The sequence below is a fragment of the Mercenaria mercenaria genome, chromosome 16, assembly GCF_021730395.1.
Source record: "Mercenaria mercenaria strain notata chromosome 16, MADL_Memer_1, whole genome shotgun sequence".
NCBI lineage: Eukaryota > Metazoa > Mollusca > Bivalvia > Venerida > Veneridae > Mercenaria > Mercenaria mercenaria.
The window spans coordinates 6434836-6459839 of NC_069376.1; the positions used below are offsets into that span (position 1 = coordinate 6434836).

The 25004-nt window shown below is 35.6% G+C and overlaps 1 protein-coding gene across 1 annotated transcript; it reads right to left on the minus strand.

The window, feature by feature from the left end:
- Positions 1-219: 219 nt before the first annotated feature.
- Positions 220-7999, minus strand: LOC123541390 (uncharacterized). The gene is made up of 3 exons (XM_053526085.1): positions 7834-7999; positions 6893-7051; positions 220-1241 (listed from the first exon to the last, which is right to left on the minus strand). The coding sequence occupies exons 1-3, from the start codon at positions 7972-7974 to the stop codon at positions 558-560; spliced, it is 984 nt and encodes a 327-aa protein (XP_053382060.1). The 5' UTR covers positions 7975-7999; the 3' UTR covers positions 220-557.
- Between the last annotated feature and the right edge of the window lie 17005 nt (positions 8000-25004).

Sequence of the window (25004 nt, forward strand, 5' to 3'; positions counted from 1 at the left end):
AACCATGCTAACACAACATAAATATCGTGCTTAACGATCTGAAGAGATCGGGATACAACAGCTCTGTTCGAAGGTACGGGGAGACATTTTACGGCCGCCGCGTGACACAAACAACGTTGCTGTGATAGTCATAAGAACTAAAAATGTATACACTTTATCAATATTCTATTGTCTTGAGCCAGAAATACGGGCTTACGTGGCCGAGCGGTTAGAGTCGTTGACTTTAAACCATTTGCCCCTCATCGATGTGGGTTCGAAACCTCATTTTGGGGTGTAGAATTCTTCACATGAGGAAGCCATCCAGCTGGCTTACGGAAGGTCGGTGGTTCTACCCAGGTGTCCGCTCGTGATGAAATTGTGCACGGAGGGGTACCTGGGGTTTTCCTCCACCATTAAAGCTGGAAAGTCGCCATATGACATAAAATTGTGTCGGTGCGACGTTAAACACAACAAAATAAATAAATAAATGAGCCAGTAATTGATTTGGTTAAGTAAGATTGAACCGGCTTACTGAAATATCAGATTATGTTTATAATGGTATATCCCATGCTTCATGTTTAAGTACTGGAGGTTATAAAGAAATTACACTTACCCTTTTTAAATTTGTTGTATGTATCTTCTTTGCTTTCTGCTTTTGATTTCTCAATCTGCTTTAATGCTTCATCAGTTTCTAAATTAATCTTAGTTACTCCAGCTTTGGCTTCAACTTCTAACTTGTTAACCCCTTCCTCAGCATATTCTTTTAGGTGTTCCATTCGAGTAAGTGCCTCTGTTCTCATTCCTTTCACCCCTTCGTCTCTGGCTCCCGCTATTTGTTTTACAGCTTTACCAGCTTTTGATGCAATTGTTTTCACCTGAGTATTGGCTTCCGCTTCCATCGTATTAATTCCAGCAGTGGTCTCTCTAGTCAACCTTTTTACTCCTTGATCAGCCACATCTACTAACTGTCTCTTCACAATATGTCCTTCTGCAACTATATCTTCTTTTTGTTTTTCTCCTTCAGCTTGGACGTCTTCAATCGATTTCTTTCTTTGTTTTTCTATGTCATCCATTGCAGATTTATAGGCTTTATCTAACTGAGACATTGACACTTTTCCACGTTTGACAATATCACTGATATGCTTTTTTGTAAGTTTGATAAGTTGTAACTTCTTGCTTTTAGCATCTTGAACTGTTTTACGAACATCATCCAGCACATTAAGGACGTCGTCTTTTCCAATGACTAAGGTATCATTTTGAAGCTGAAATATTTTCCAAATGATAATAGCCAGATATCGAAAGATAATGATTTTCTTTTAACTTTATCACAATTTTTGATTGATTATATTTGCACATTAATATTCATTACAATACTATCTGTAAAAAAATATACTGGATGATATAATTTCATATATATGAAAGTTTCATATCATTGTCGGGTCCCACAACGTAGGCCGATTTCCATAACAATGGCCGATTCCGCAGCGATGGCTTATTTCTAGACATGTTTCCACAACGGTGGCTGATTTTTCATAGAAATCTGTAACTGTGCTATGATTAACCTATTACTGACCAGGTCAAACCGACCAACGTCTCCTAAATTTAAAACGAAATCAACATCGAAGCTTCGGTACACTATTGTAGTATCATAATTATGTAATGGTTCCATTTAACTGGATCCTGGCATTTCCTTTGCTGAAACTCACAAAACCTTAAATTTTGGTCAGTATCTTTAATTATACATTATGCACATTTTTGGCATTTGCTTTGCAGTTAGACAAATGTAATCTGAATATTATAGTCATATTTCAATAGAAAACATATTTTAACTCGTATAATTCGCTTAAAATTAGCGAGAAAAGACGTTTTCTCTATAAATGGGTTGAATCCATTTTATCACCAAGACCAGATGAATAAGAAGAGTAAAATAACTTTTCTATTTCTTCAAAATCAGGAAGAAAAGTAAATATTGTAAGCATATTTTGAAGAAAAATAAATAGATTTACCCTTGTTTCTGTTTGGTAATGTTTGTTTAATTTAAAACTTTAGTAAAAAATGTTTATATGCTCATAGCTTGATGTAGAAAGAATCCTTGATATTAAAAAAGAGAAAAAAGGCATAAAAAGTGCATTTGATTTCTCTTGTCAAAACTGTTTTGTGCTACCTTTACGAGATAAAATTGCAGAAAAAAACTGTCAGTTTAAATGATTCACAAGTCATTCTCCAAACATCTCAGTTTGAAAAAATGTTTTAGATAACACAATTTTTCCATAAAATATGACGACTCTTTAAATGAATACAGTTAATACATCTTATTCTGTGATTCTTTAAAAGAGGCTTTGGGTATTAAAATAAATAAAATTATGTGACTGAATGATTCGACTTAATTGTTAATTTGATCTTTTTACAATACATATAATATTATAATAAATTGTGATGTAAGTTATCCGGCCCACAAAAAAGCAAGTTCTATATAACTATGCTATTGAAATATGTCAATTATTTATTTATGATAAGCTCATAAAATTTTGGTATCGCTTGATAGTGTTTTGTTTTGGAAAATAGAATATAAATAACTTGACAAAATATGTTATAAAATTCTTATATTTTCATCATAGTTTTCAACAGACATCTAGTTGTCACAGTGTAAGATTTATCATTTCGCAGTCAAAGAAGAAAAGCTATTACAGTAGTAATTCGTGCATATTATCATTGTCATCTTATTTACTAATTCTTGTACAGCAGACACAGTTACTGTTTCAAATGATACAAAAATCACAGGGTCGTCAGACATCTGAAGTTTACCTATTTGTGGATCGGATACCTTAGAATTTAACCAGTATTAATTACTGTACGTAATTTCGAAAGTAATAGTATGTCAAAACGCTAAGTGTTGCGTTGGAAGAATTACTCCATGTACATGCATGCTTTGTTTAGACGTATATGTCCCAGACCGAATGTAACACGTGTGTGATGTATTCGACCGTAAAATTGGATCCCCCACAGAAGCCGGCCATGCAAATATATATCAAGTTTACTTAGTATTTATGAGATAAATGTATTGTAATAGGTAATTCCGTCATTGCATTTTGGCAGTCCGTAAATAACAGCCTAGGCCTTCAATGATGATGAAAAATGAAATGCTATAATAGATGTCCCCAACTGTTACACCGATAAAAATGCATAGTGATATTTGATACTCGATGTAATAAAAATGTACATGCTGTCTCATAGGAAAGAAACAGACAGTCCCTGTATAAAATTAGCAGCGTAATTTATTATTATACCATCAATGTTTGAAAGGGCGCAATGGTCAGCGGCATGACAAAGATATAGTTCAAAGAAAGAAATTTCAAACGGTAGTAGTGGTTGTGATGTGGTAGTTGTAGCGGTGGTGGTGCTAGCAATGGCGGGAATGATAGTGATGGTGGCAGAAGTAGAAGTGGTGGTAGTGATGATTGTGGTAGTAGTGGTGGTAGTAGAACTGATAGTGGTGATCGTAGTGGTAATTGTTGTACTAGTAGAAGTCATAGTTGTGACGGTAGTAGGTAGTGGTAGTGGTAGTGGTGGGTGGTAGTGGTTAGCTTATACATAATTTATTTTAGGTAGGTTGTGAAGCAAATTATTTAACTAATAGTAATTTCTCTCGACACCTCTTACTTCATGGAATCCATCTCCACGTAGCTATCAAAGAAGAGAGGCCAGTTTCCTATTTAACGCTAAGCGCTAAGAAAGTGAGATACTGGAACTATTTTTCACGTCTTTGGTAAAACGTGGCGGAGGATCGAACCCAAGACCTCCCGCACTCGAAGTGGAGAAATAGAATAGAACTAATAAAAGTGGTAGTGGTAGTGATGCTGGTAGTGGTAGTTTGAACTTATCTGAACAGCAGATGGAATCAATCGGATGGCGATTTGGAACAGCAATCAAGGATCGTTTTTCGATCTTTATTTCAATCAAGGCAGTTTCTAAATGATGAAGAGCCGATTGCTACATTACCTTTCCACGATTTCTTCAACAACGCTTGCAAACTGACCGCTACTCAATGTTTTAAGATATCAACAAGAGATCACAGAGTGATCTTGGCGCCCACCAATGTGCCATTTTTGTGTGTTCCAAATTTCAAGACTTACTGACTAGCTCAAGGTCGAATTTCATTTTCCATGCATGTGGTCTAAATTCGAAAGCTGTAGCTTGAAAATGTGAAAATAGGTCACTAGATCAATTTCAAGGACAAAGTTTGACGACTGTAGTTTGAGAAATTTGAAAGTAGGTCACTAGGTCAATCTTAAGGTCAAAGTTTATTTCGGTACACAAAACTATGCAAGTGGTCCAAATTTGAATTTATTTATTTATTTATTTTGTTGGGTTTATTGTCGCACCGACACAATTTTAGGTCATATGGCGACTTTCCAGCTTTAATGGTGGAGGAAGACCCCAGGTGCCCCTCCGTGCACAATTTCATCACGAGCGGGCACTTGGGTAGAACCACCGACCTTCAGTAAGCCAGCTGGATGGCTTCCTCACATGAAGAATTCTACGCCCCAAATGAGGTTTCGAACCCACATCGATGAGGGGCAAATGGTTTGAAGTCAACGACTCTAACCGGTCGGCCACGGAGGCCCCCCAAATTTGAAGGCTGTAGCTTGAGAAATGTGAAAGTAGGTACTAAGTCAAAATCAAGGTCAAACTTCACTTCACAACACAAAACTAAGCATGTGGTCCAAATTTGAAGCCTGTACTTTTAAAAATGTGAAAGTAGGTCACTAGGTCAATGTAAAAGTCAAAGTTTGTTTCGGTACACAAAATCATGCATGTGGTCCAAATTTGAAGACTGTAGCTGGAGAAATGTAAAAGTAGGTCACTAGGTCAAAATCAAGGTCAAATTATATTTCGGAATACAGAACTTATAATGCATGTGGTGCAAATATGAAGCCTGTACCTTAAAAAATAAGAAAGTAGGTCACTAGGTTAATGTAAAGGTCAAGGTTTGTTTCGGTACAATAACCATGCAAGTAGTCAAAATTTGAAGGCTGTAGCTTGAGAAATGTGAAAGTAGGTCTCTGAGTCAAAATCAAGGTCAAATTTCATTTCGGAACACAAAATTATCCTCGTGGTCCAAATTTGAAGTCTGTACCTTCAAAAATGTGAAAGTAGGTCACTAGGTCAATGTCAAGGTCAACTCATGTCAAGGTTCATCTTTCCACTCAAAACCATACATTTGGTCCAAATATGAATGTTGTAGGTTATTGACAAGAAGTTTTTTAAAAGCTTTTTTCTATATAAGTCTATATGAACCATGTGACCCCCAGGGTGGGGCCATATTTGACCCTAGGGGAATCATTTTAACAAACTTGGTAGAGAACCACTAGACGATGCTACATTACAAATATCAAAACCCTAGGCTTTGTGGTTCGGACAAGAAGATTTTCAAAGTTTTTCCCTATATAAGTCTATGTAAACCATGTGACCCTGGGGCGGGGCCATACTTGACCCTAGGGGGATAATTTGAATACTCTTAGTAGAAGACCACTAGATGATGTCACATACAAAATATCAAAGCCCTAGACCCTGTGGTTTGGACAAGAGGTTTTTCAAAGTTTTTCCCTATATAAGTCTATATAAACCATGTAACCCCCAGGGCGGGGCCATATTAGACCCCAGGGAAATAATTTGAATCATCTTGGTAGAGGACCACTAGATGGTGCTTCATACCAAATATCAAAGCCCTAGGCTCTGTGGTTTGGGGCAAGAAGATTTTTAAGGTTTTACCCTATATAAATCTATGTAAATTATAGAAGTAAACAAAGGGCCATACCTTACTAAAAATTAGTTGAACTGGTCTGATTTTCAGTGGGACACAACTAGGGTACCAATACATCATTCTGGAAAAGTTTGGTCAAAAACCCCCTGGTAGTTTCTGAGGAGATGCGATAACGAGAAATTGTTAACGGAAGGACGGACGGACGGACGGAATGACGGACGGACGGAAGGACGACGGACCATGGACGCAGAGTGATTTGAATAGCCCACCATCTGATGATGGTGAGCTAAAAATATCGGATTAAAAGTCCGAGCATTGACGATCAAAATAGACCTACAACGAATATCCCGACCTATTATTAATCGAGTTTGATTTCCCATTTTTTGTCAATGTTAACAAAGATCTAAAGGCCGCACGAACGCAGTCGATAACTTTCTGAATCATTCGGTCGATAATTGATTAAACATTTATACATATTAAACACGTAAGACTAATCATCCTGACCACACAAGTCCAGTAACCAAACAATGTTTTGGAGCGATCGGACTGATCCGATCGGCCGTGTGAATCTAGCATTAGCAAAATTTGTGTGGCATAACTAAAATGTGTCAATAAAATTTGATTGTTTTAAAAAATGATTCTTTCCAGACTGATGAAAACGTAATGTATTCGTTGAAAATTCGTTTTTTCCTTGCTCATTTTTGCATGTGAGATACATGTATTCGTTTTTGTGTGTGTGCCTATAAAAAACTTATGTCCAACGAATATATCACATATCATATACAATACTCGTTTCATTTTTGACCGAATATATCACAGTCATTTTCTGGAATTCAAAGTTTATATCAGTATACTGACACTTGTTTCGTAAAGTAATATACATGTTTTACATGTTGTTCAATTTTCATGTCAAACAACTCTTTCTTGCTATGATTTGGTGTTGTTTGATCTTTGTTTCTCAACCTTAAAGAGTAATTTGGACTTTTGTTTTGAAGACGGACGGAAAAGAGCATGCATACAAGTTATATTATATCTCATCATATACGGAGATGCATGATTGTGTCCTTTCTAATAAATGTGTTTCTATACAACTACTAGTGAGACCTATAACTTTGAAAGATCCCTCCAAACATTTACTATAACACCAACCTGTAATAATTTCGTTTTAGCATTCTGCGCAGCAGTATTAGCAGACAGATATGCAGGATCTGACAGCAGATTCTGTAAGACACTAAAATAGTGTTGTAGATCTGTATCTTCCATCTCTAATTGTGGGCAATGTCGAACTGCTCTGCCTACCTCCCTACCCTGTAAACAAATATCACAAAAGAATTGTTTCAAAAACGAAATACAACATGTATATAAATGATTCAACTCGCAAAATATTTATTTCAAAGGTTGCATTTTTCATATGTTTCTGTTGTGCTTTTGTCGTTTTTATGAAGACTGCAACAAAATGTTACTGTTTTTTCTTTTGTTTCTTTTGTTTTAAATTCGATCATTCGTAAAGTGACAAGCCGGTTGTAAATAATCGTTAACGCTCGGTTTTACAATTCACACTTCAAGAAAATTGATGTAAATCTTTAAAATATCTTCATAGTTTCCAATTTGAAACAGAGTGCGAAAGGTAAGAGTTGTGTTGAGCTATATGAAAATCAAACGAACTTGATCTTTTTTACCTGTAAGTGTGACCTTGAGCTTTAAGTTTGTGGCCTTGGTCATAATAAAGAACAAACATGTATAGTCCTTTTTGGCGTTTTTCTTTGCATATAATTTGATTATCAATATCTGCATGGAAAAATAATGACTAGACTTTTTTTAAAAAAGCAGAGGAAATTCTTGACTTTATCTCTAGGAGTGATTTGACCTTTGCGCCAAGGCCATGGATTTAGGAACACATCATTTTGTTTTTAGGAGTATTTGTACCAATTTATATGACTCGATTGATGGCAGTGTTATAGACAGGGTAAGCACAGGATGGACCGTAGGAGTAACTGACAAACGGACGAATAATGCGCACACAAATGACTTCTGAATACAGGGGAAAAGATATCGGACAATTTAATCTAACCAAACTCATGGAGTGTTACCTGTTCAAAGATGTTGTACGGTTTGGAAAGGTCGTCGTGAATTTTCGTTTGAAATGCTTCATAGTTCAGGACAACACTGGTGATTCCATTGAAATCAGTGTCTGCTGCATTCATCGCATCTGTGTATCCGTCAGGTGGCATGAAACATTTAGCAACTTCCCACGGATTGCTGCACCACTGGCAGCATCAGTGTTTTATAGGATGGACCGTAGTATCGATGGGCCCGCTGTATCGCGTTTTTAAAATTATGACATATCTTGTTAGGGCAGCCAGACGGAAGATATTGCGTGGCAGAATTTCTATGGAAGTTACATTTCCCACGTCTTGCATTACAAATCCTATTCGTGGGGCAAACAACAACATTTTCTGTGCAACAACTAGAACAGGTGGTACCAGCAGGTAGTCCATTGTTGTTGCAAATGTCACTCAAACATTTCTGCTGGAACTGTTCTATTTCATCATAAACAAAAGGCTCAATACATTCTTTAGTTAATAACACACCTAATCCAGCCTTAATCCAATTCTTGAATTTGGCTCCTGATAGTTTAGGATCATACAACGGAGTGGCCATGACTTTTACAGAAAATTATACAACCATCGTAATCCAAAACGTTAAGTCCACGTGAGGTTGCACAGTTTAAGTTTAAATTGCGCGAGGGGTCATGTTACTCTGTCATTATATTTAGGTACGACAGCCAGAAATACATTTCTCTTTTTAAATGCAATACTTCTTTGTGTTCAGCAGACTGAAAAAGATCAACAAAAATGTTACATATATACTAGAAATATTATGTCGTAAATTTAGTATGTTATAATATATAAACTGTTCCGATGTGTAATCAACAATCTAAAATAACTTATAAGACGGGCAGGGTTATAGGTCATTAGATTTGTATCGAGAAATATGACTAAGTTCTGTAGCGGAAATATTGCTCGACTTAATCTTTTTATTACATACCCATACAGGATACAATGATAATTATATGTAAATGATATATATTCTTGATAATATTTAAATTAAATAATTATATTCTTTAACTGGAGTAAAACTGACCATGTCAACGTTAAGGATTTACATGTATTCAAGTGAATAAGGGGTTTCCGCTACCCTCAGGTATGACTACAACACTAAGTATTTACGATGCCCTCAGAAAATAACTTGTGATACCTGAGGGTAACGGTAATAATGCAACACATATTCAGGTGTATAAGGGGTTTCCGCTTCCCTCAGGTATTACAACAAAAATGATGAAGCCCTCAGATAATAACGCAGCCACAATTCAAGTGTATAAGGGGTTTCCGCTTCCCTCAGGTATTACAACAAAAATGTTGAAGCCCTCAGATAATAACGCAGCAACAATTCAAGTGTATAAGGGGTTTCCGCTACCCTCAAGTATTACAACAAACAAGAGGGCCATGATGGCCCTGTGTCGCTCACCTGAGTACTATTGCTCAAAATGATATGATCATTATAAACCAATCTCATTAGAAGCTGCTAAGGCGTATTCATTTAGATAAATAATAAAGGAGGTAATCTGTCATAAATTCAGTCAATATGTATCTTCACTGATTGTACAAGTCCATCTGTTGACATAAATGAAATTTCAGATCAGTATCTTCATTAGTTACGGTGATATACCCATTCTAATTTGAAATAAAGGGAGGTAATTTGACATAAAATCAGTCCATAGTTATCTACCCTGATTGTCTCAGTCCAACTAATGACAATAATGAAATTTCAAATGAGTCCTATAAGTACTTACTGATATAAATCTATTTTGATTACAATTAGGGGAAGTAATAAGATATAAAATAACTCTGGAACCTACGATTGGATCTGACAGGTTCGTCATGGAATCCAAGATTTATTGTTGTTGAAGATATTTTGGAAGTTTGTATCAAAACCATAAATGAAGTCTCTATATGGCTGCAAAAGCCAAAAATAGCCAATTCTGGACATTTAAGTGGCTATTACTCTGGAATCCATAATGGAATCTGGTCAGTTAAAGAAAAAAATAAAGATCTTGTGGTGATACAAGTTGTGTGCACGTTTGGTTAAAATCAAGTCATAAATAAAGCTGCTATTATGCAAAGAAGGTCAAAATAGCTAATTTTGGCCCTTTCAGGGGTCATAACTCTGGAACCCATAATGGGATCTGGCCAGTTCTAAAAAGGAATCAAGATCTTATATGGTGAAACAAGTTTTGTGCAAGTTCGGTTAATAAATTCAAATCATAAATGAAGCTGCTATTGTGCAGACAAGGTCAAAATAGCTAATCCTGGCCCTTTCAGGGGCCATAACTCTGGAACCCATAATGGAATCTGGCCAGTTCACGAAAGGAACCAAGATCTTATTGTGATACAAGTTGTGTGCATGTTTGGTTAAAATAAAATCATAAATGAAGCTGCTATTGTGCAGACAAGGTCAAAATTGCTTATTTTGGCCCTTTCAGGGGCCATAACTCTGGAACCAATAACGGGATCTGGCCAGTGCAAGAAAGGAACCAAGATCTTATGGTGACACAAGTTTTTTGCAAGTTTGATCAAATTCAAATCATAAATGAAGCTGCTATTGTGCAGACAATGTCAAAATAGCTAATTCTGGCCCTTTCAGGGGCCATAGCTCTGGAACCCATGAGGGAATCTGGCCAGATCAAGAAAGGAACCCAGATCTTAGGGTGATACAAGATGTGTGCAAGTTTAAACGATTTAATTCCCTCCAATTGTGTCAGAAGTTCAATATATTATTCCCGGAAAGGAAGTAACGGTATAATTTGTTTCTGTAAGGAAGGTTTCACATACATGTACAGTCAACAAACCTCTTACTTGTGTCACGACAACATTTAATTTAAGGATCTGAAAGTGGTTGGATTTCCGTAAACAACTGTTTAGATAAGTGCTCATATTTCCGATATTTAAGTATGAAACTGATATGTTATACCAGTGCTTTACATTTTCTGATAAAGGAATTTATATATCCTCGAAGTCAAATATTATTACGGAGGCCCTTGAGGGGCATTTATTTTATGACATTTATTATGTTTGTGAAATAATACATCTCATTCAGTGATCTCAAACAAAACGGAACCTTAATGAAAATTTAAGAGCGCTTTTCCGAATATTTTTTGACACCCCAAGTATGCGAATTATCCAGATGATTGCATTACACAAGACGCTGTTCAGCCATTCCGAAAAAAATGTCCCATTTCAGAATTGAAAAAAATAAAAAATTATGGTTTGCGGTTTCGTAGAATACCAACAATTTCATAATGTACAAGGTGTCAAGTTAAAAATCTGAAAATTCCACCCACCAACTAATTTGCGTTTCAAAGATATGAATATTTATTTATAAGGACCTAAATTTACGAGTAACGGAGGTTAATTTCTGGTTTCATAAAATTTCTTGGGCAACGTATATGTCATTTGATACAATTAATGCACATTTTCAACACTTCTGTACTCTACAAACCCTGAATAAGATAATAAATGTGCTACCAGTCCAACTTAGACAAAAAGTTGCTCTAGATGTGCCTATTTTAATATTGCATTGTTTCCCAACAAACGATTTTTATTTTCTTCTGTTAATATTTTGTTAGCTAGATGAAATTATTTCATATAAGGTATCTTTAGTTATGCAAAAATAAAATGTCAGAATGTGATCAAAAAGAAGGTGTCATTTTTTCTTACAATTCATTCAATATAACGTAAACCGTTTGTGATTTCAACCAGGTGATAAGTAACGGATGTTAAACTTTTGAATCAAGTAGTTTTATTTGTAATGTTTATATATTAAAGATTACACAATCTTTTTGTTATCATTAGCAACAGTAATGATACTGCCGAATCTGTAACGGAACAGCTGGGGCATTTTAGAAGAGAAATTTGATACATGTACTATGTTTACTATTTCTTGAAGAAATATAGAAAACGGGGAAAAATTGAAACGAAACTTGGTTGTGATCGTATAACATACCACTACTTTATGGTATTAAATCATTTAATAAAAACTGTTTATTTTTGGGGAGCTAACATCACGTATGTGCCCAAACTGATATTAGCCAAAAAAATAACTTAAATGAATTAACAGAGATTGTAACGGATGTTAAACAGAGGACAGTGCTTTATTCGATGGCAGTAAAATATAATTTAAAGTCGGAACAATTTTCTTAGTTCAAAAAAAAAATTCATTCTTATCCAGGTATAATGACGCATTTATATACTAAAGAAACTTTTATATATCCTGTTTAAAGGAGTTCATCACAATTTTTTGTGCGCAGCTCAATCGCGCAGCAAGCGATATCTCCCTGTAAAGTTCAGAATTCGCCGCCGAAAGTGCATTATTGTCAGATATGCAGCGCCCCTTCGCGCAAAATATATCGTATGTACTGACAATATAGTCGTGCATCCATATTTAACCTTTAAAAGTGATGTGTTTTATTGGAGGAGTAGTTGTAGGAGTGCTCGAATCGAATACATGTGGACACCCCAATTTGAAAGTAAACTATTTCGTCCAGTAATGATGCAGGCCGACTCCAAGTCAAATAAATTCCAGAAAATCTTAACGTAGATATATCTCCTTCAAGTTCAAATGTGACTTCCTAAAAATGTCGTTATACTTTTTTGTGCCCCCATCCCGCATTTCACGTAATAAACCAAGTTATGGCCCTTGATAGCCCAAATTGTGCATAAAGTGTCTAAACATTTGTGTCGCATGTGCCTCAAAATTATGTGCCAAGAGTCATGAAACCACACAAAAATTTAAATTCAGCATGCGAAGTTGTGCACCAGTGCTTTTTTTTTGGTTTCACTCAATAAAAAACAGATTTATTCCCTTGACGTGGTCAAATATATACGAAAATGGGATAGAAAGTTTGTGTAGCAACGTATCTCAAAAAGTATTTGACCTAGAGGCATGCAACCTTAAAGGAGCATTATTCCGCATGTGAGTAAGAATACTGGTTAAGGAACTGATAAAACATTGTGCAATTTTTTGTAAGAAAAAAAATGTTCATAATTTTTAGGTGGGTGGGGTAATGAAAAAATACTTTTGTGGGTGGAGTGAATATTTTTTAATTTTTTTTAAAACAACACGGGTCGATATTATTTTTTTGTCTTAGATTTTTTTTTTCTTAGTTCTAGCTTACATAATATAAAATATGGAAAAATTCTGTCCGCTAGATTTTTCATATCATAAGAAATACTTCGTGTTTTTTTCCCCAGTTTCAGATACTTTCGACATCTGTCCAAGAGTAATTTTTTTTGAGTTTTAAAATATCTATATGTTGACATTTTTTGCATATTATAGTGGTTTATAAATTCGGATGCATAAACATAACATCAGAGTGAAACTTCGAATAAATAATTTGTTTTCAGTAGTTTTATTATGACATGTATGTACTGTTTCTTTCGGACAAAAATACCGATTTGGTGTTCTTAATATACCTTGAATATTGAAAAAAGAAGCACGGTACCTATTATTTTTTTTTTTAACTGTCATACATCAATCTATAAATATGCAGAGTTACAAAAAATTCTGTCCCCCCAGAATAATTGTGAAAAACATCTTTAAGGCGGTGATCTCAGTGTTCGATAAATTCTTTTTCAGGAAGTGATATCAATGTTTCTACATATCCTTTTCATTGGGTGATCTCAGTGTTTAGGGCCTACATATATTCTGTTTCAGGAAAGTTTTTTAATGTTTTGATACATCCTGTTCAGAGAGAGGTCTCAACGTTTCAATATATCTTTTTTCAGAGAGTGGTCCCCCGTGTTTCTATATATCTTGTTCCAGGGAGCGATTTCAATGTTTCTATGAATCCTGTTTCAGGGAGTGCTCTCATGTTTCGATATATTCTGTTTAAGGGATAGATCTCAATGTTTTATATATCCTGTTTCAGGGGGTTTGGGCTCATTGTTTCTACATATCCTGTTTCAAAGATAGTATTCTCAATATTGTCAGTATTAGGACAAGAGTAGCCACGCACTGTGATGTTTTAAAAAAATGAATTTCCACAGCTGGGTTTTCTCATGCTGCCGGTCTTGGTTTCGCATGCTATGTTACTTTTACTCAGCTTCAGCAGGTGAAAGAAACAACAGAACTACAGAAATTGAGAAAGTGATAGATATATCTTTTATTCCACCATAAAATAAGTTTGCATAAAATGAGCAAATACATACACCAATAAAAACACAAATATAAAAAAAAAAATAATTTCAAAATTATTTGGCAATGTTTAATAGATGGGTAATTTAAGTGGAAAAGCGAGAAATATCGGGGTATCTATAGGCCTGTTGAGTTCCGCATTGACGAAATACACTCCTACAATATGGTAAATAGAGCCTAATATAGCTGAGCTTTTTTGTATATCTGCGTGCATGAGTGGCATTCCCGAATAAAAAAAAGCAAAACAGATAGCCGAGTCTTTGATCTTTGACACTAAGAGTTATTGTAATCACATCTATTCAACTTACTTTTTTTAGTAGAAGCTAAAATAAATGCAGTGAAATTATATTTCATTTCAAAAGTATATTAAAACATTACAACATTCTTTCAATATCCGATTGGAAGAAACAAACATCATATATAAAATTTTAAAATTCCGTTACATTGTATGTCGTATTCAGGTTGTCGCTGTTCGGTTTATGGTTTTTTTTCCTGCTATAAAAACATTTTTGGAGTTGAAGGAATTAAGATAAATCTTATGTTTCAACAGCACTCAAATAGTGTTTTGGTAATCCTTAACTTAAGTTTTCAAAATATTGTAATATATTTAACCTCCTTTACTACTGGCACCAAATGGCACCCTTTAAAAATTTTCTCCAGTAAAATATATAACCTACAGTGACATTTCCACTTTGTCTTTAACTGTAGAGTAAGGAGGAAATACATTCCCAAATAACTGGAACAAGGGCAAATTAAATAATTTTCTTTTTCAAAGATTTTAACCTCCGTTACATTGCCGATCTGCTGATTGATGAACCATATATTCAAGTACAGTGGAAATTTAAAAATGTGTTTCTCTTTTGTCTTGGGTCGTTAAACACATCAAACATTTACAAAACCCCTCTGAAACTGTGACAAAAAAAGAATGTACTAAAATCTACAAATTTATCTAAAATATTTACCTTTCCCGTTAAAATGCCGTGTCTTTAAAAAAATATCCAATGTTGTCAGTTGCAGCTACCATGTACGATTATGATGTAGATTAACCTAATACGCAACTATATAGTAGTAAGAAAAACCACGAGTGACGTTGGAAAAAAAACAAACTAATAGATCATCACTAAATTTGTAACGGAAGTTAACAGTAACGGAAGTTAAAAAATGTGCATTTTCTGTCAGATTTATCACGAAAAAAGCAAAAAACCAACTGGAGTTACATTAGAACTGACAAAACACATTGGCGCATCACTCTCACTAACCTCAGTATAATTCATAAACTCAATATTTTCTTAAAATCCTGGTCACGGAGGTTAACTGACATTTTCAACGATCCCAGTTAAATATACATTTGATATTCATATCAAAATATTGTGGGATGTATCACTTAAACTTAATAGTTCAATGAAACAAATGACATAAAAGAATGACACAAGCATCTTTCTACTGTTATAACAAATATTTATGTGGTAGTTTTCATCGTCTTAAGTGTGATAACGGAGGTTAAAGCTATTTTGGGGACAATGGTATAATAGTTGATGAAAATTTTTATCTTCTGTGGCTACAAAATAAATGATATTCATCCAAACTATGATTTGTTTGAAATTATTAGAGGTAGTCTTTTCTATTCAGCATTGTTCGTGCTTCTTTATCTCTTGGTTATATTTATGCACCCTTTCGTGGGACAGCCAAAATATGCAAATTTCTGCATGTTTTAGCTGACATTTTAAGGTTAATGACCTTCTATCTGAAAATTTCCATTTTTCAAAGACAGCACATATATATATAGAGAATAATAGGTTAGTGCCGTAGATGAGAAAGTTTATCTGGCGAGGTGGAGGAGGTTATTGGGTGAGCCGAAGGCGAACCTGATAACTTCCGGAGCCGAGCCAGATATACTTTCTCCATCTATTTATCTTGTCATTACTTCATTTTCCGATATTTGGCAATTTATTTTACAAAAATAATAAGTGACAACCGCTTTAATGACATCATATTCGTAATGACGTCACTTATATAATGACGTGATCACCGGCAAAATCGCAATAACTTCTTCGTTTTTGAATAAAAACGCATTATTTGACCACTCATTTTCTTATTTCGGACATTTCCAACACAATGGTGATGGTTTCAATGCAAAATTTCTTATGACAACAATATCGATCATAAGGTCACATGATCAATTGACGGTATATCACTGGTCACGTGTAAACTGACGGTATATCAAGAAAAATATACGGTACCCTGATATCGGGTCGAAAATACTGCAAGTGACAGGATAACTATTAAAGGTAAGAAGATTTCAAATAACATGAATGAATTTCAGAATTGAAGTAACGGTAGTTATTTCAGATTATATTTGTAAAATTTATATCTATACAAAATTTCATTTCCTTTTAAGATGTTTATTTTACTTGAGCCTATAAAGTAAAAAGCACTACCAAGTATTTGAAACCTATGATGGGAAACTTCCGTATGGGATTGTTTCAGTAAGTGCTGTTAATTGTATGAATGTATTTAGATGCCGAACTATAAGAGCTAAATGTAGCTTGTTTACAGAGGCATTAGAAAACTTTTAAAGGCTAGTTATCAAGGCCGAATAAATCATATTTTGCAACATTATTTCAGTTACGTTAATGTGAGTAGGTGATCGGATTTTGCACAAGTAATAAAACCTTCTCTGCTTCTCAACATAGATCAGTGGTGAAGGATGAACGATTAAAGCTGTTTGGAAGAATATGTGCCCGGTCCAGGGCTTTAACTCACAATCCGTGATAGGTAACTTAACTTTAACGTAGATCTGCACTCTCCCTGTTAGCTTAATTGCAATTAGTTTCTGTATGAGTACATGTGAAACACTTAAACGATGTAGTTTTCTCAAATTGTCTGAATTTCAGAAAGGTAGTAGAGGAAGAAAAGTGTCACACCAATTCAATTAAGATGACTATCGTTACTGAGTCTAAAAATTATGGCGTACCGTTAGGGTCGAAAATGCCGATTTAGCTTTAAGACAATTCGATTTAGTACGACCCAGGGTCGGACATATTCCAATTAGTATGACCCTGGTTGAGAATTAGCTTAAAGCTATTTCATTTAGTACGACCCTGGGTCAGACAATTTCAATTTGTATGATACTAAATCGAATTAGTACGACCCTGAATTAAGACAAATCTATTTAGCTTTAAGACAATTCGAATTAGTACGACCCTGGGTCGGACATATTCCAATTAGTATGACCCTGGGTCAGACATATTCCAATTAGCTTTAAGCTAATTCCGAAATAGTATGACCCTGAATTAAGATAAATCTATTTAGCTTTAAGACAATTCGAATTAGTACGACCCTGGGTCGGACATATTCTAATTAGTATGACCCTGGGTCAGACATATTCCAATTAGCTTTAAGATAATTCGGAATAAGTATGACCCTGAATTAAGATAAATCTATTTAGCTTTAAGACAATTCGAATTAGTACGACCCTGGGTCGGACATATTCCAATTAGTATGACCCTGGGTCGGACATATTCCAATTAGCTTTAAGACAATTCGGAATTAGTATGACCCTCAATTACAGCAGCCATCTTTAGTACGACCCTGGGTCGGACATATTCCAATTAGTATGACCCTGGGTCGGACATATTTACAATTAGTATGACCCTGGGTCGGACATATTCCAATTAGCTTTAAGACAATTCCGAATTAGTATGACCCTCAATTACAGCAGCCATCTTTAGTACGACCCAGGGTCGGACATATTCCATTTAGTATGACCCTGGGTCGTACATATTCTAATAAGCTTTAAGACAATTCCGATTTAGTATGACCCTCAATTACAGCCGCCATCTTTAGTACGACCCAGGGTCGGACATATTCCAATCAGTATGACCCTGGGTCGTACTAAATTGAATTAACTTAAAGACATATTATTTAGCTTTAAGACAATTGAATTAGTATGACCCTCGGACAAAATACCAGAATGCACCAAATTCACTGACCAATGAAATCAGGTGTTACATTTTCCTGTACATAATCGTCTATATCCAGAGGTCACCATAGGTCAGTTGAAATAAAATTTTATAATCTTGAAAACAGTTATCATAAAATGTCGCTTTCAAGTTTCCTTGATCGTGTGAGGGATATAGTAAATGGTGTATTTGATACGCGTACACAAAACGGTGTAAATATTTTCATTAAGCGTGTAACTTTCAATCATTGATCACCAATGATTCACTAAATACATAGAGTGATAAAAAATATGAAACTAGAATGTGTCTGTAGGACACAGGGTGTGCCCCCACTGGTACATTTGTCACTAATAAAGGTACAATAATTCAGATGTTCGCAGTCCTAAGGGGGTATAGCCTCAACAAACATTTTATGAAAGTGATTCGTTATTCTAGGCCATATATATTTTGAGCAGTCAGCATCACTAACAAAATATACACTATTTTGGCTATTTCAAGGGCAATAACTCTGTAATAGGTGCTAAGATTCTCAAGAAGAATGCCTTGAAAAAAACTTGAAGTGTGCAAGGTCACATCATGATAAAGACTCACGCAAGGTTTCATGAAGTTACATCAAATACTTTTTGAACAAGGCACAAACTTAGGTGAAAATGAGCATTTTTTTACTATTTCAAAGGACATACATGTATCTTTAAAGATAGGGAGTGAAGCCAGCCAATAAAAAAATAAGAGGTGTGCAAGTTTATAACATGTCAAAGACTCGCGCATGTTTTCTACAGTTTATATCATATATTTTTTGTGTTAGGTGCGTCACAAGGTGATAATGTGCATTTCTGACTATTTCGGGGGCCATAACTCTGGAAATAGAATCCAGATGAAAAATAGGAGGTGTGCGAGTTCAAATAATGATAAAGATTAATGCAGTGTCTCATGATCTATATCAAACCAGAAGCGTCACAAGGTGAAAATGTGCATTTTTTTAATATATCAGGGCCATAACTTTAGATACAGGGGGCGGACCCAGATGACAAGTAAGAGGTGAGCAAGTTCATTGCATGATAAAAATTCATGCCAGGTTTCATGAATCTATATCAAATACTTTTTGAGCCAGGCGTGTCACAAGAAGAAAATGTGCATATTTGACTATTTCAGGGGCTTTAACTGTAAAGCTTGGGTCGGAGCCTGATAATAAGTGGTGCGCAAGTTCATAACATGATATTTATCAAACACTTTCTGAGTTACGCGCGTCACGAACTTCGGACGGACGAACGCACGGACAAGACCAAATCTATATGCCTCCATCACTCATGCGGAGCACAATCAACATTTTTTTTTGTATAAAATATCATTTGGAGAAATACTCTCACAGTATATGTACATTAATCAAAATTTTTAATTAGCCAGTTTCAATCCGCAAATATTTACTTTAGGGTATTGATTACTCATATGTATCTATCACTTATATTTTTATGCACTCTACAAATGATCACTTGCATGTCAAGCTATACTTCCTAAAAAAACTATTGCGTCCACTATTTTTGGCAAACCATTTCCATGACCCAAATATTTCAGCCAATTAAAAAAGAGGGCATGATAGTCCTACGTCGCCCACCTGAGAAATGTTGGAGGTCACACGTTAATATTTCTATAAAGATGCTAAGCTGAACAATTTGAACATAAATTGATTGGACGTCACAAGAAAGCCTCAATCAGGTGGTTTAAAAATTTTCGTTTTCTTTGTTTGTTAGTTCGTGCTGCCAATAAAAGTAGACTAGCGGAACCATTTGAATAAAAGTTTTAACAGGCAATATGGCAATGCTTATCACAAGTTTGTGGAAGGCAATTAGGCGTACACATTCAGTGTCGGAGTCTTTGAAATTCTCATAGTCTTCAGCTGACCATATGCAATTATTCGAAGCTGTAACCCTAATCTGAACTATAGAGATCAACTGCTGACCACAGTCAATTATCTTATTAGGCTTTTCACTGTTTGCCTTGTTTTCGGTGCTTCCGAGGGATCTACTTTCCAAATTTTATTTACTTCACAACAGCGGGTGTTAAGTGCTGTGTGGCTGCCGTAAAAGGTCACCCGACTTCATCTCAGTGTTGCTATATTTTCTGGTCCTTCGGGATCATTGATTTCAACTCATTTAGATTTGAAGATTTAATACTGCTTAAGCCGGTGCTAGGGGGCGTGGGCAGTGTTGCATTTTCCATTACTGCTCATGAACAGACTCAATCAAACCGAGTCTGCAATTTTCACTGTTTGCCTTGTTTTCGGTGCTTCCGGATCCGATGGATCTACTTTCCAGATTTTATTGACAACTGTAGATCAAAAAATAATGTAGCCATTGAGCAGGAACAGTTTTTAATCCCACGCTACGAGTGTTGCTGGTTAAAGGAATGGAGCCCATCCGTAACACTTTTTTTTCGTCGATATAACTTGTGTGATTTTCATGATACTTGGGTCAAATGATCACCTTATCAAGACAATGTGCATAATTTATGAGAAAGCCATATCGGCTCAAGGTCAAAGTTACAACATAAGGTCAATTTTTTGAGCCCTTTATTTTATTCCGTTCCGAGTCTCCTTAACACCTTGAAGGATTTTCATGAGACAAAGGTCAAATGATTAATCACCTCATCAAGACATTGTGCAGAGTCAGCAATTTCGGCTCAAGGTCAAGGTCACATCTCAAGGTCAACGGTTTGAGCCTTCTAGTTTGTGTCCGCTCTGAATCGTCGAAACTCTCTTGAAGGATTTTCATGAAACGTGGGTCAAATGATCCAAATGATCACCTTATCAAGAAAATGTACATAATTTATGAGAAAGTCATATCGGCTCAAGGTCAAGGTTTCAACATAAGGTCAATTTTTTGAGCCCTTTATTTTATTCCGCTCCGAGTCTCCTTAACCCCTTGAAGGATTTTCATGAGAAAAAGGTCAAATAATCAATCACCTCAACAAGACATTGTGCAGAATTTTATCAGAAATTTCGGTTCAAGGTCAAGGTCACAACTCAAGGTCAAAAGTTTGAGCCTTCTAGTTTGTGTCAGCTCTGAATCGCCTTAACCCCTTGAAGGATTTTCATGAAACTTGGGTCAAATGATAACCTCATCAAGACGATGTGAAGCACTAATGAATCTTCCATGTATTCCATACTCAAGTTCAAGGTCACAAATCAAGGCCAAAATCTGAACCTTCACTTTTTTGTCCATTCTATATCTCCTTAAACTTTTGAAGGAGTTTCAAATTTATTGATGTTGTAATACATGGACTATAAAATGTATTTAACAACGTCAATGTTTCCACTTAATACCATCAACTCTTTCACTATCCATAACCGTGGCGGGAAGATAGCCGTCTTCAAAACTGCTCTGCCTGACTTGGAGGCCACTGACCTACTGACCTTAGATCTTGTGCTGGTCACAGGTAATCGTCCTGTGGAGTTTGACAACTATAGGAGAGAGCAATTTGTATCCGTTAATTTCATTTTCGAAGTTAATGTGACCTTGACATTCTTACTCCTAAAACTAGACGGTCATCTATTGACCACAAGCACTAATCATATAAAGACCAAGCATTCTGAAATTGATCTGAAACCAAATGGTTATCAACAGTCCGGAAGACAACGATAAGCAAAATGCTATATGTTTTTCTTCGAATGGGCACGCACTGTGTCAGGACTCCAAAGTATTATCAGGGGCTTTTGTAAGACTTGACCTTGTGGCCTTACTCCTGACTTCAAATTTCTTGTTTTGCAGAAGAACTAGATTTTATAGCGATGAAGTTTCATGAAAATCTATTAGAAAATTTAATGTGACTTCTAGAGTGTAATCAATGGTTATCTAGGAATTGACCTTTGAGATAGCTTTTGAATTTACATGACACATTTTAGTCCAAAACTCGATTTATAGAGACAATTATTCTACCTAAGTTTCATGAAGAACAAATGAAAATGTGCCCTCTTAGTGTGTTAAAAAGAGCTCCGCATATTGGGGGCAATATACGCAAAACGGTTCAGATCAGAGAAGGAAGTAAAGTTTCAAGAATTTTTAGAGTATATGTGTGTCGCAGGCGGAATAAAATATGGCGGGGGAGGGGATGTGGTTGGAGGCGGGGATGAATTGTGGGGGAATACTAGTACTAAGGCAAAACCAGAACTATTGGTGAAAAACACCCCCGAAGCCTGCCCAAGAATGCTTCTCTTGGCTGCATGAAAAATCACACATCATTTCGTGACATTGACCTTATCCCGTAAGACCCGGGTCATACGCATTCTTTTCAATATGGTTAACATTTGTGTCAAATTATTTTCAAAACCCTTGATCAATCTGTAGCGTTATGGACTAGACAAGGAACACCTTTGACTTCTAGGTGTGATATTGACCTTGGGGCTAGCCAGGGGTCTGGGTCTTGCGCATGACATGTCAATTAAATACAAGGAATGTTTTTGCCAGAGTTTGCAGAGTTATTGACGGGACAAGAAACAGACCTGGATAAACTTTAACCTGTAAGTGTGACTTTGACCTTAGAGCTAGGGATTTGGGTCTTGTGCATGACATGTCGTCTCATTGTGGCAAACATTTATGCCAACTCATTTTAATTCCACTGCACGGATAGAAGAGGTCTGGACTGGACACAAAACAGACCCTGCTAAGCTTTGAACTTTTAAGTGTGACCTTGATCTTGGAGCTAGGGGTCTTGGTCTTGCGCATGACACGTCGCCTGATTATGGAGAACACTTAAACTAGGATATTTTAAAATCACTTCATGGATGGCAGAGTAATAGACCGGACACGAAGCAGACCCTGTTAATCTTAGAACTCTTAGTGTGACCTTGACCTTTGATCTAGATGTCTTGGTCTTGCACATGACACGTCGCGATCGTCTCATTTCGATAAACATTTATGCCAAATTATTACAAAATCCCTTCATGGATGGAGTTACATCCCAGGCAAGAAATTACACGGACACACGGACAGTGCGTTTTTATATGCCCACCTTGGGGAGAGGGCATAGACGCAAGCGTTTTTTGGGGAGATGAGGGGTCAATGTGTAAGTGAGAGATGGAAAGAGATAATACGAACCACATTTGTAACCTTTAACTTTGACCTACGAACCGAGTTTGTGTGATCTGCACTTCGTTATGTGGTTAATCATGTATGCTACGAAATATAACTGACAGACAGACTGACGTACGCATTTCAAATAATACGGTTGTTTTTGCTTTCATAACGATCATATCGAAATGTTTTATCATGATCTGACCTAGTGGCCTTCTTTGTGAGCTCATTTCATCCCGTTTTGAAAATGTCCTATATTTTATGAGACAACACTCTGGATAGTAGAAAAGTTAACAATGATTTCTTTTTAAACTTGTTAGATTCCGATTCCAGTTATGAGCTCGCCCGGATTTTTTGAGGGTTAATTCTGCTCAGTTTCAAAAAATTGTAACATAAAGTGTTTGAACAGTCAAATTGTTTACCACGGACATAGGACGATCACAACAGCTTACATTAAACACACCAATGTGCGCTTATAAGATGAAGATTTTTACAAATTGTGATAAAAATGTATCTCTGGACATAACTTTTGAATCAAAACAGCAAAGCATTATATCAAACCTTCTCCTACCAAGCAGTCAATAAACAAAACTGGCAAACCTTTAAAAACATTTTATACAACATAATGTAAATGAAACAAGGTGTGCAGCCATACATCTGTAATAATGCTATAGTGATTTAAACCTGTATGTATGACATGAGTTAAAGTCGAATTATGTGCATTTTTTAAAAAAAAACAACAGCTGAAATAGATGTGCGTGTAAAAAAGTCGGAGGGAATTATAGCTTTTAACCCACTATACCAAATTATTCCTAGTACCAGCTTCCAAATATGACTTTTCTTAATTTGACTGGGTCAATCTCTTTAATAAAAGTCAAACTGCATGCAGGAGTTGGTTCCCTTCAACTACTGAAATCCCTACCAGCGTATGTTGAAAAAAAAGAACGTCCGATTTCTTTAATACTAAAGGATCAACTCCATATAATTTTGCGGCATTATCGTTAATTTAACACATTTAAACGCACAGCAGCCAGAAATTGCTTCTATAAAAGATTGCTCAAAAACACACCATTGCAGTTAGATGCGCATAATGCCATTTGTTTTATCTAAAGTTTGTAAGCTTACGATACTTATGTCAAATTTATTTTTCAGTCCTTAGTCCCCTTTTTTGCGATGTAATACTTAGTCTAATAAATTCAAAATCGGCTATCGTTGTGTTTGGTCCTCGAAGATGGACACGGTTAAGTTGTTCAAGATCAATATGACAAAACTGGACGAGTTGGTTTTGTTTTGCCTTTGTGATAAACTATTATCACAATAAACTTACTCGTAAAACATCTATTCATTCATATTGTACAGATATGTTAAACCGAATCAAATTTAGGTAGTTATATAAAATGATATCATTCAATTCATTAAGTTACTGCATTAATTTTACAAAAGACAATGAATCTCTACAAACAAGTGTTGACTTCCTGGTAAATCACGATCTTAATGAAAAAATATTTCCAGTTTAATGTTCTTATAAGAATAATGAAACAATAGGGTCATTAAATCTAAAGCACTCACCTGTGTACAAGGCTTCTAGTGTAATTGTGTAAATACCGAGTTAGGTTTCTTCTATGTTAGCCTATATTATATACATGTCACACACATTTTTGAACCTAGGGCAATAATTTGAACAATTACGGTAGAAATTACGAATCCGATATCACACATCAAATATTAATGCTCAAGCTATTATTAATTTTCAAAGCTTCTTATATAAAAGCCTATAGTAAGTACATGTCAGAAACAGGGGTGTGGCCCGTGGCCCGTTTGTTTTAACCTTAGGGCAATACTCTGGACAAGTATGGTAGGGAGTCAAACCCTTATATCACATGTCTAATATCAAACCTCTAGAAAAAAGGGTTTCAAAAATCTGATAGCTAAAAAACTATTATTAACTAAAAAAGATCCGTATGTGCAATGAACCAGAAC

Excerpts from the sequence above, each read along its gene's own strand:
- LOC123541390 (XM_053526085.1), bottom strand. The coding sequence starts at position 7,974 with ATGCCACCTGACGGATACACAGATGCGATGAATGCAGCAGACACTGAT. Across the intron at positions 7,052-7,833 it reads CGTACAACATCTTTGAACAG|GGTAGGGAGGTAGGCAGAGC; the intron begins GTAACACTCCAT and ends ATTTGTTTACAG. Across the intron at positions 1,242-6,892 it reads CTAAAACGAAATTATTACAG|CTTCAAAATGATACCTTAGT; the intron begins GTTGGTGTTATA and ends AAAATATTTCAG.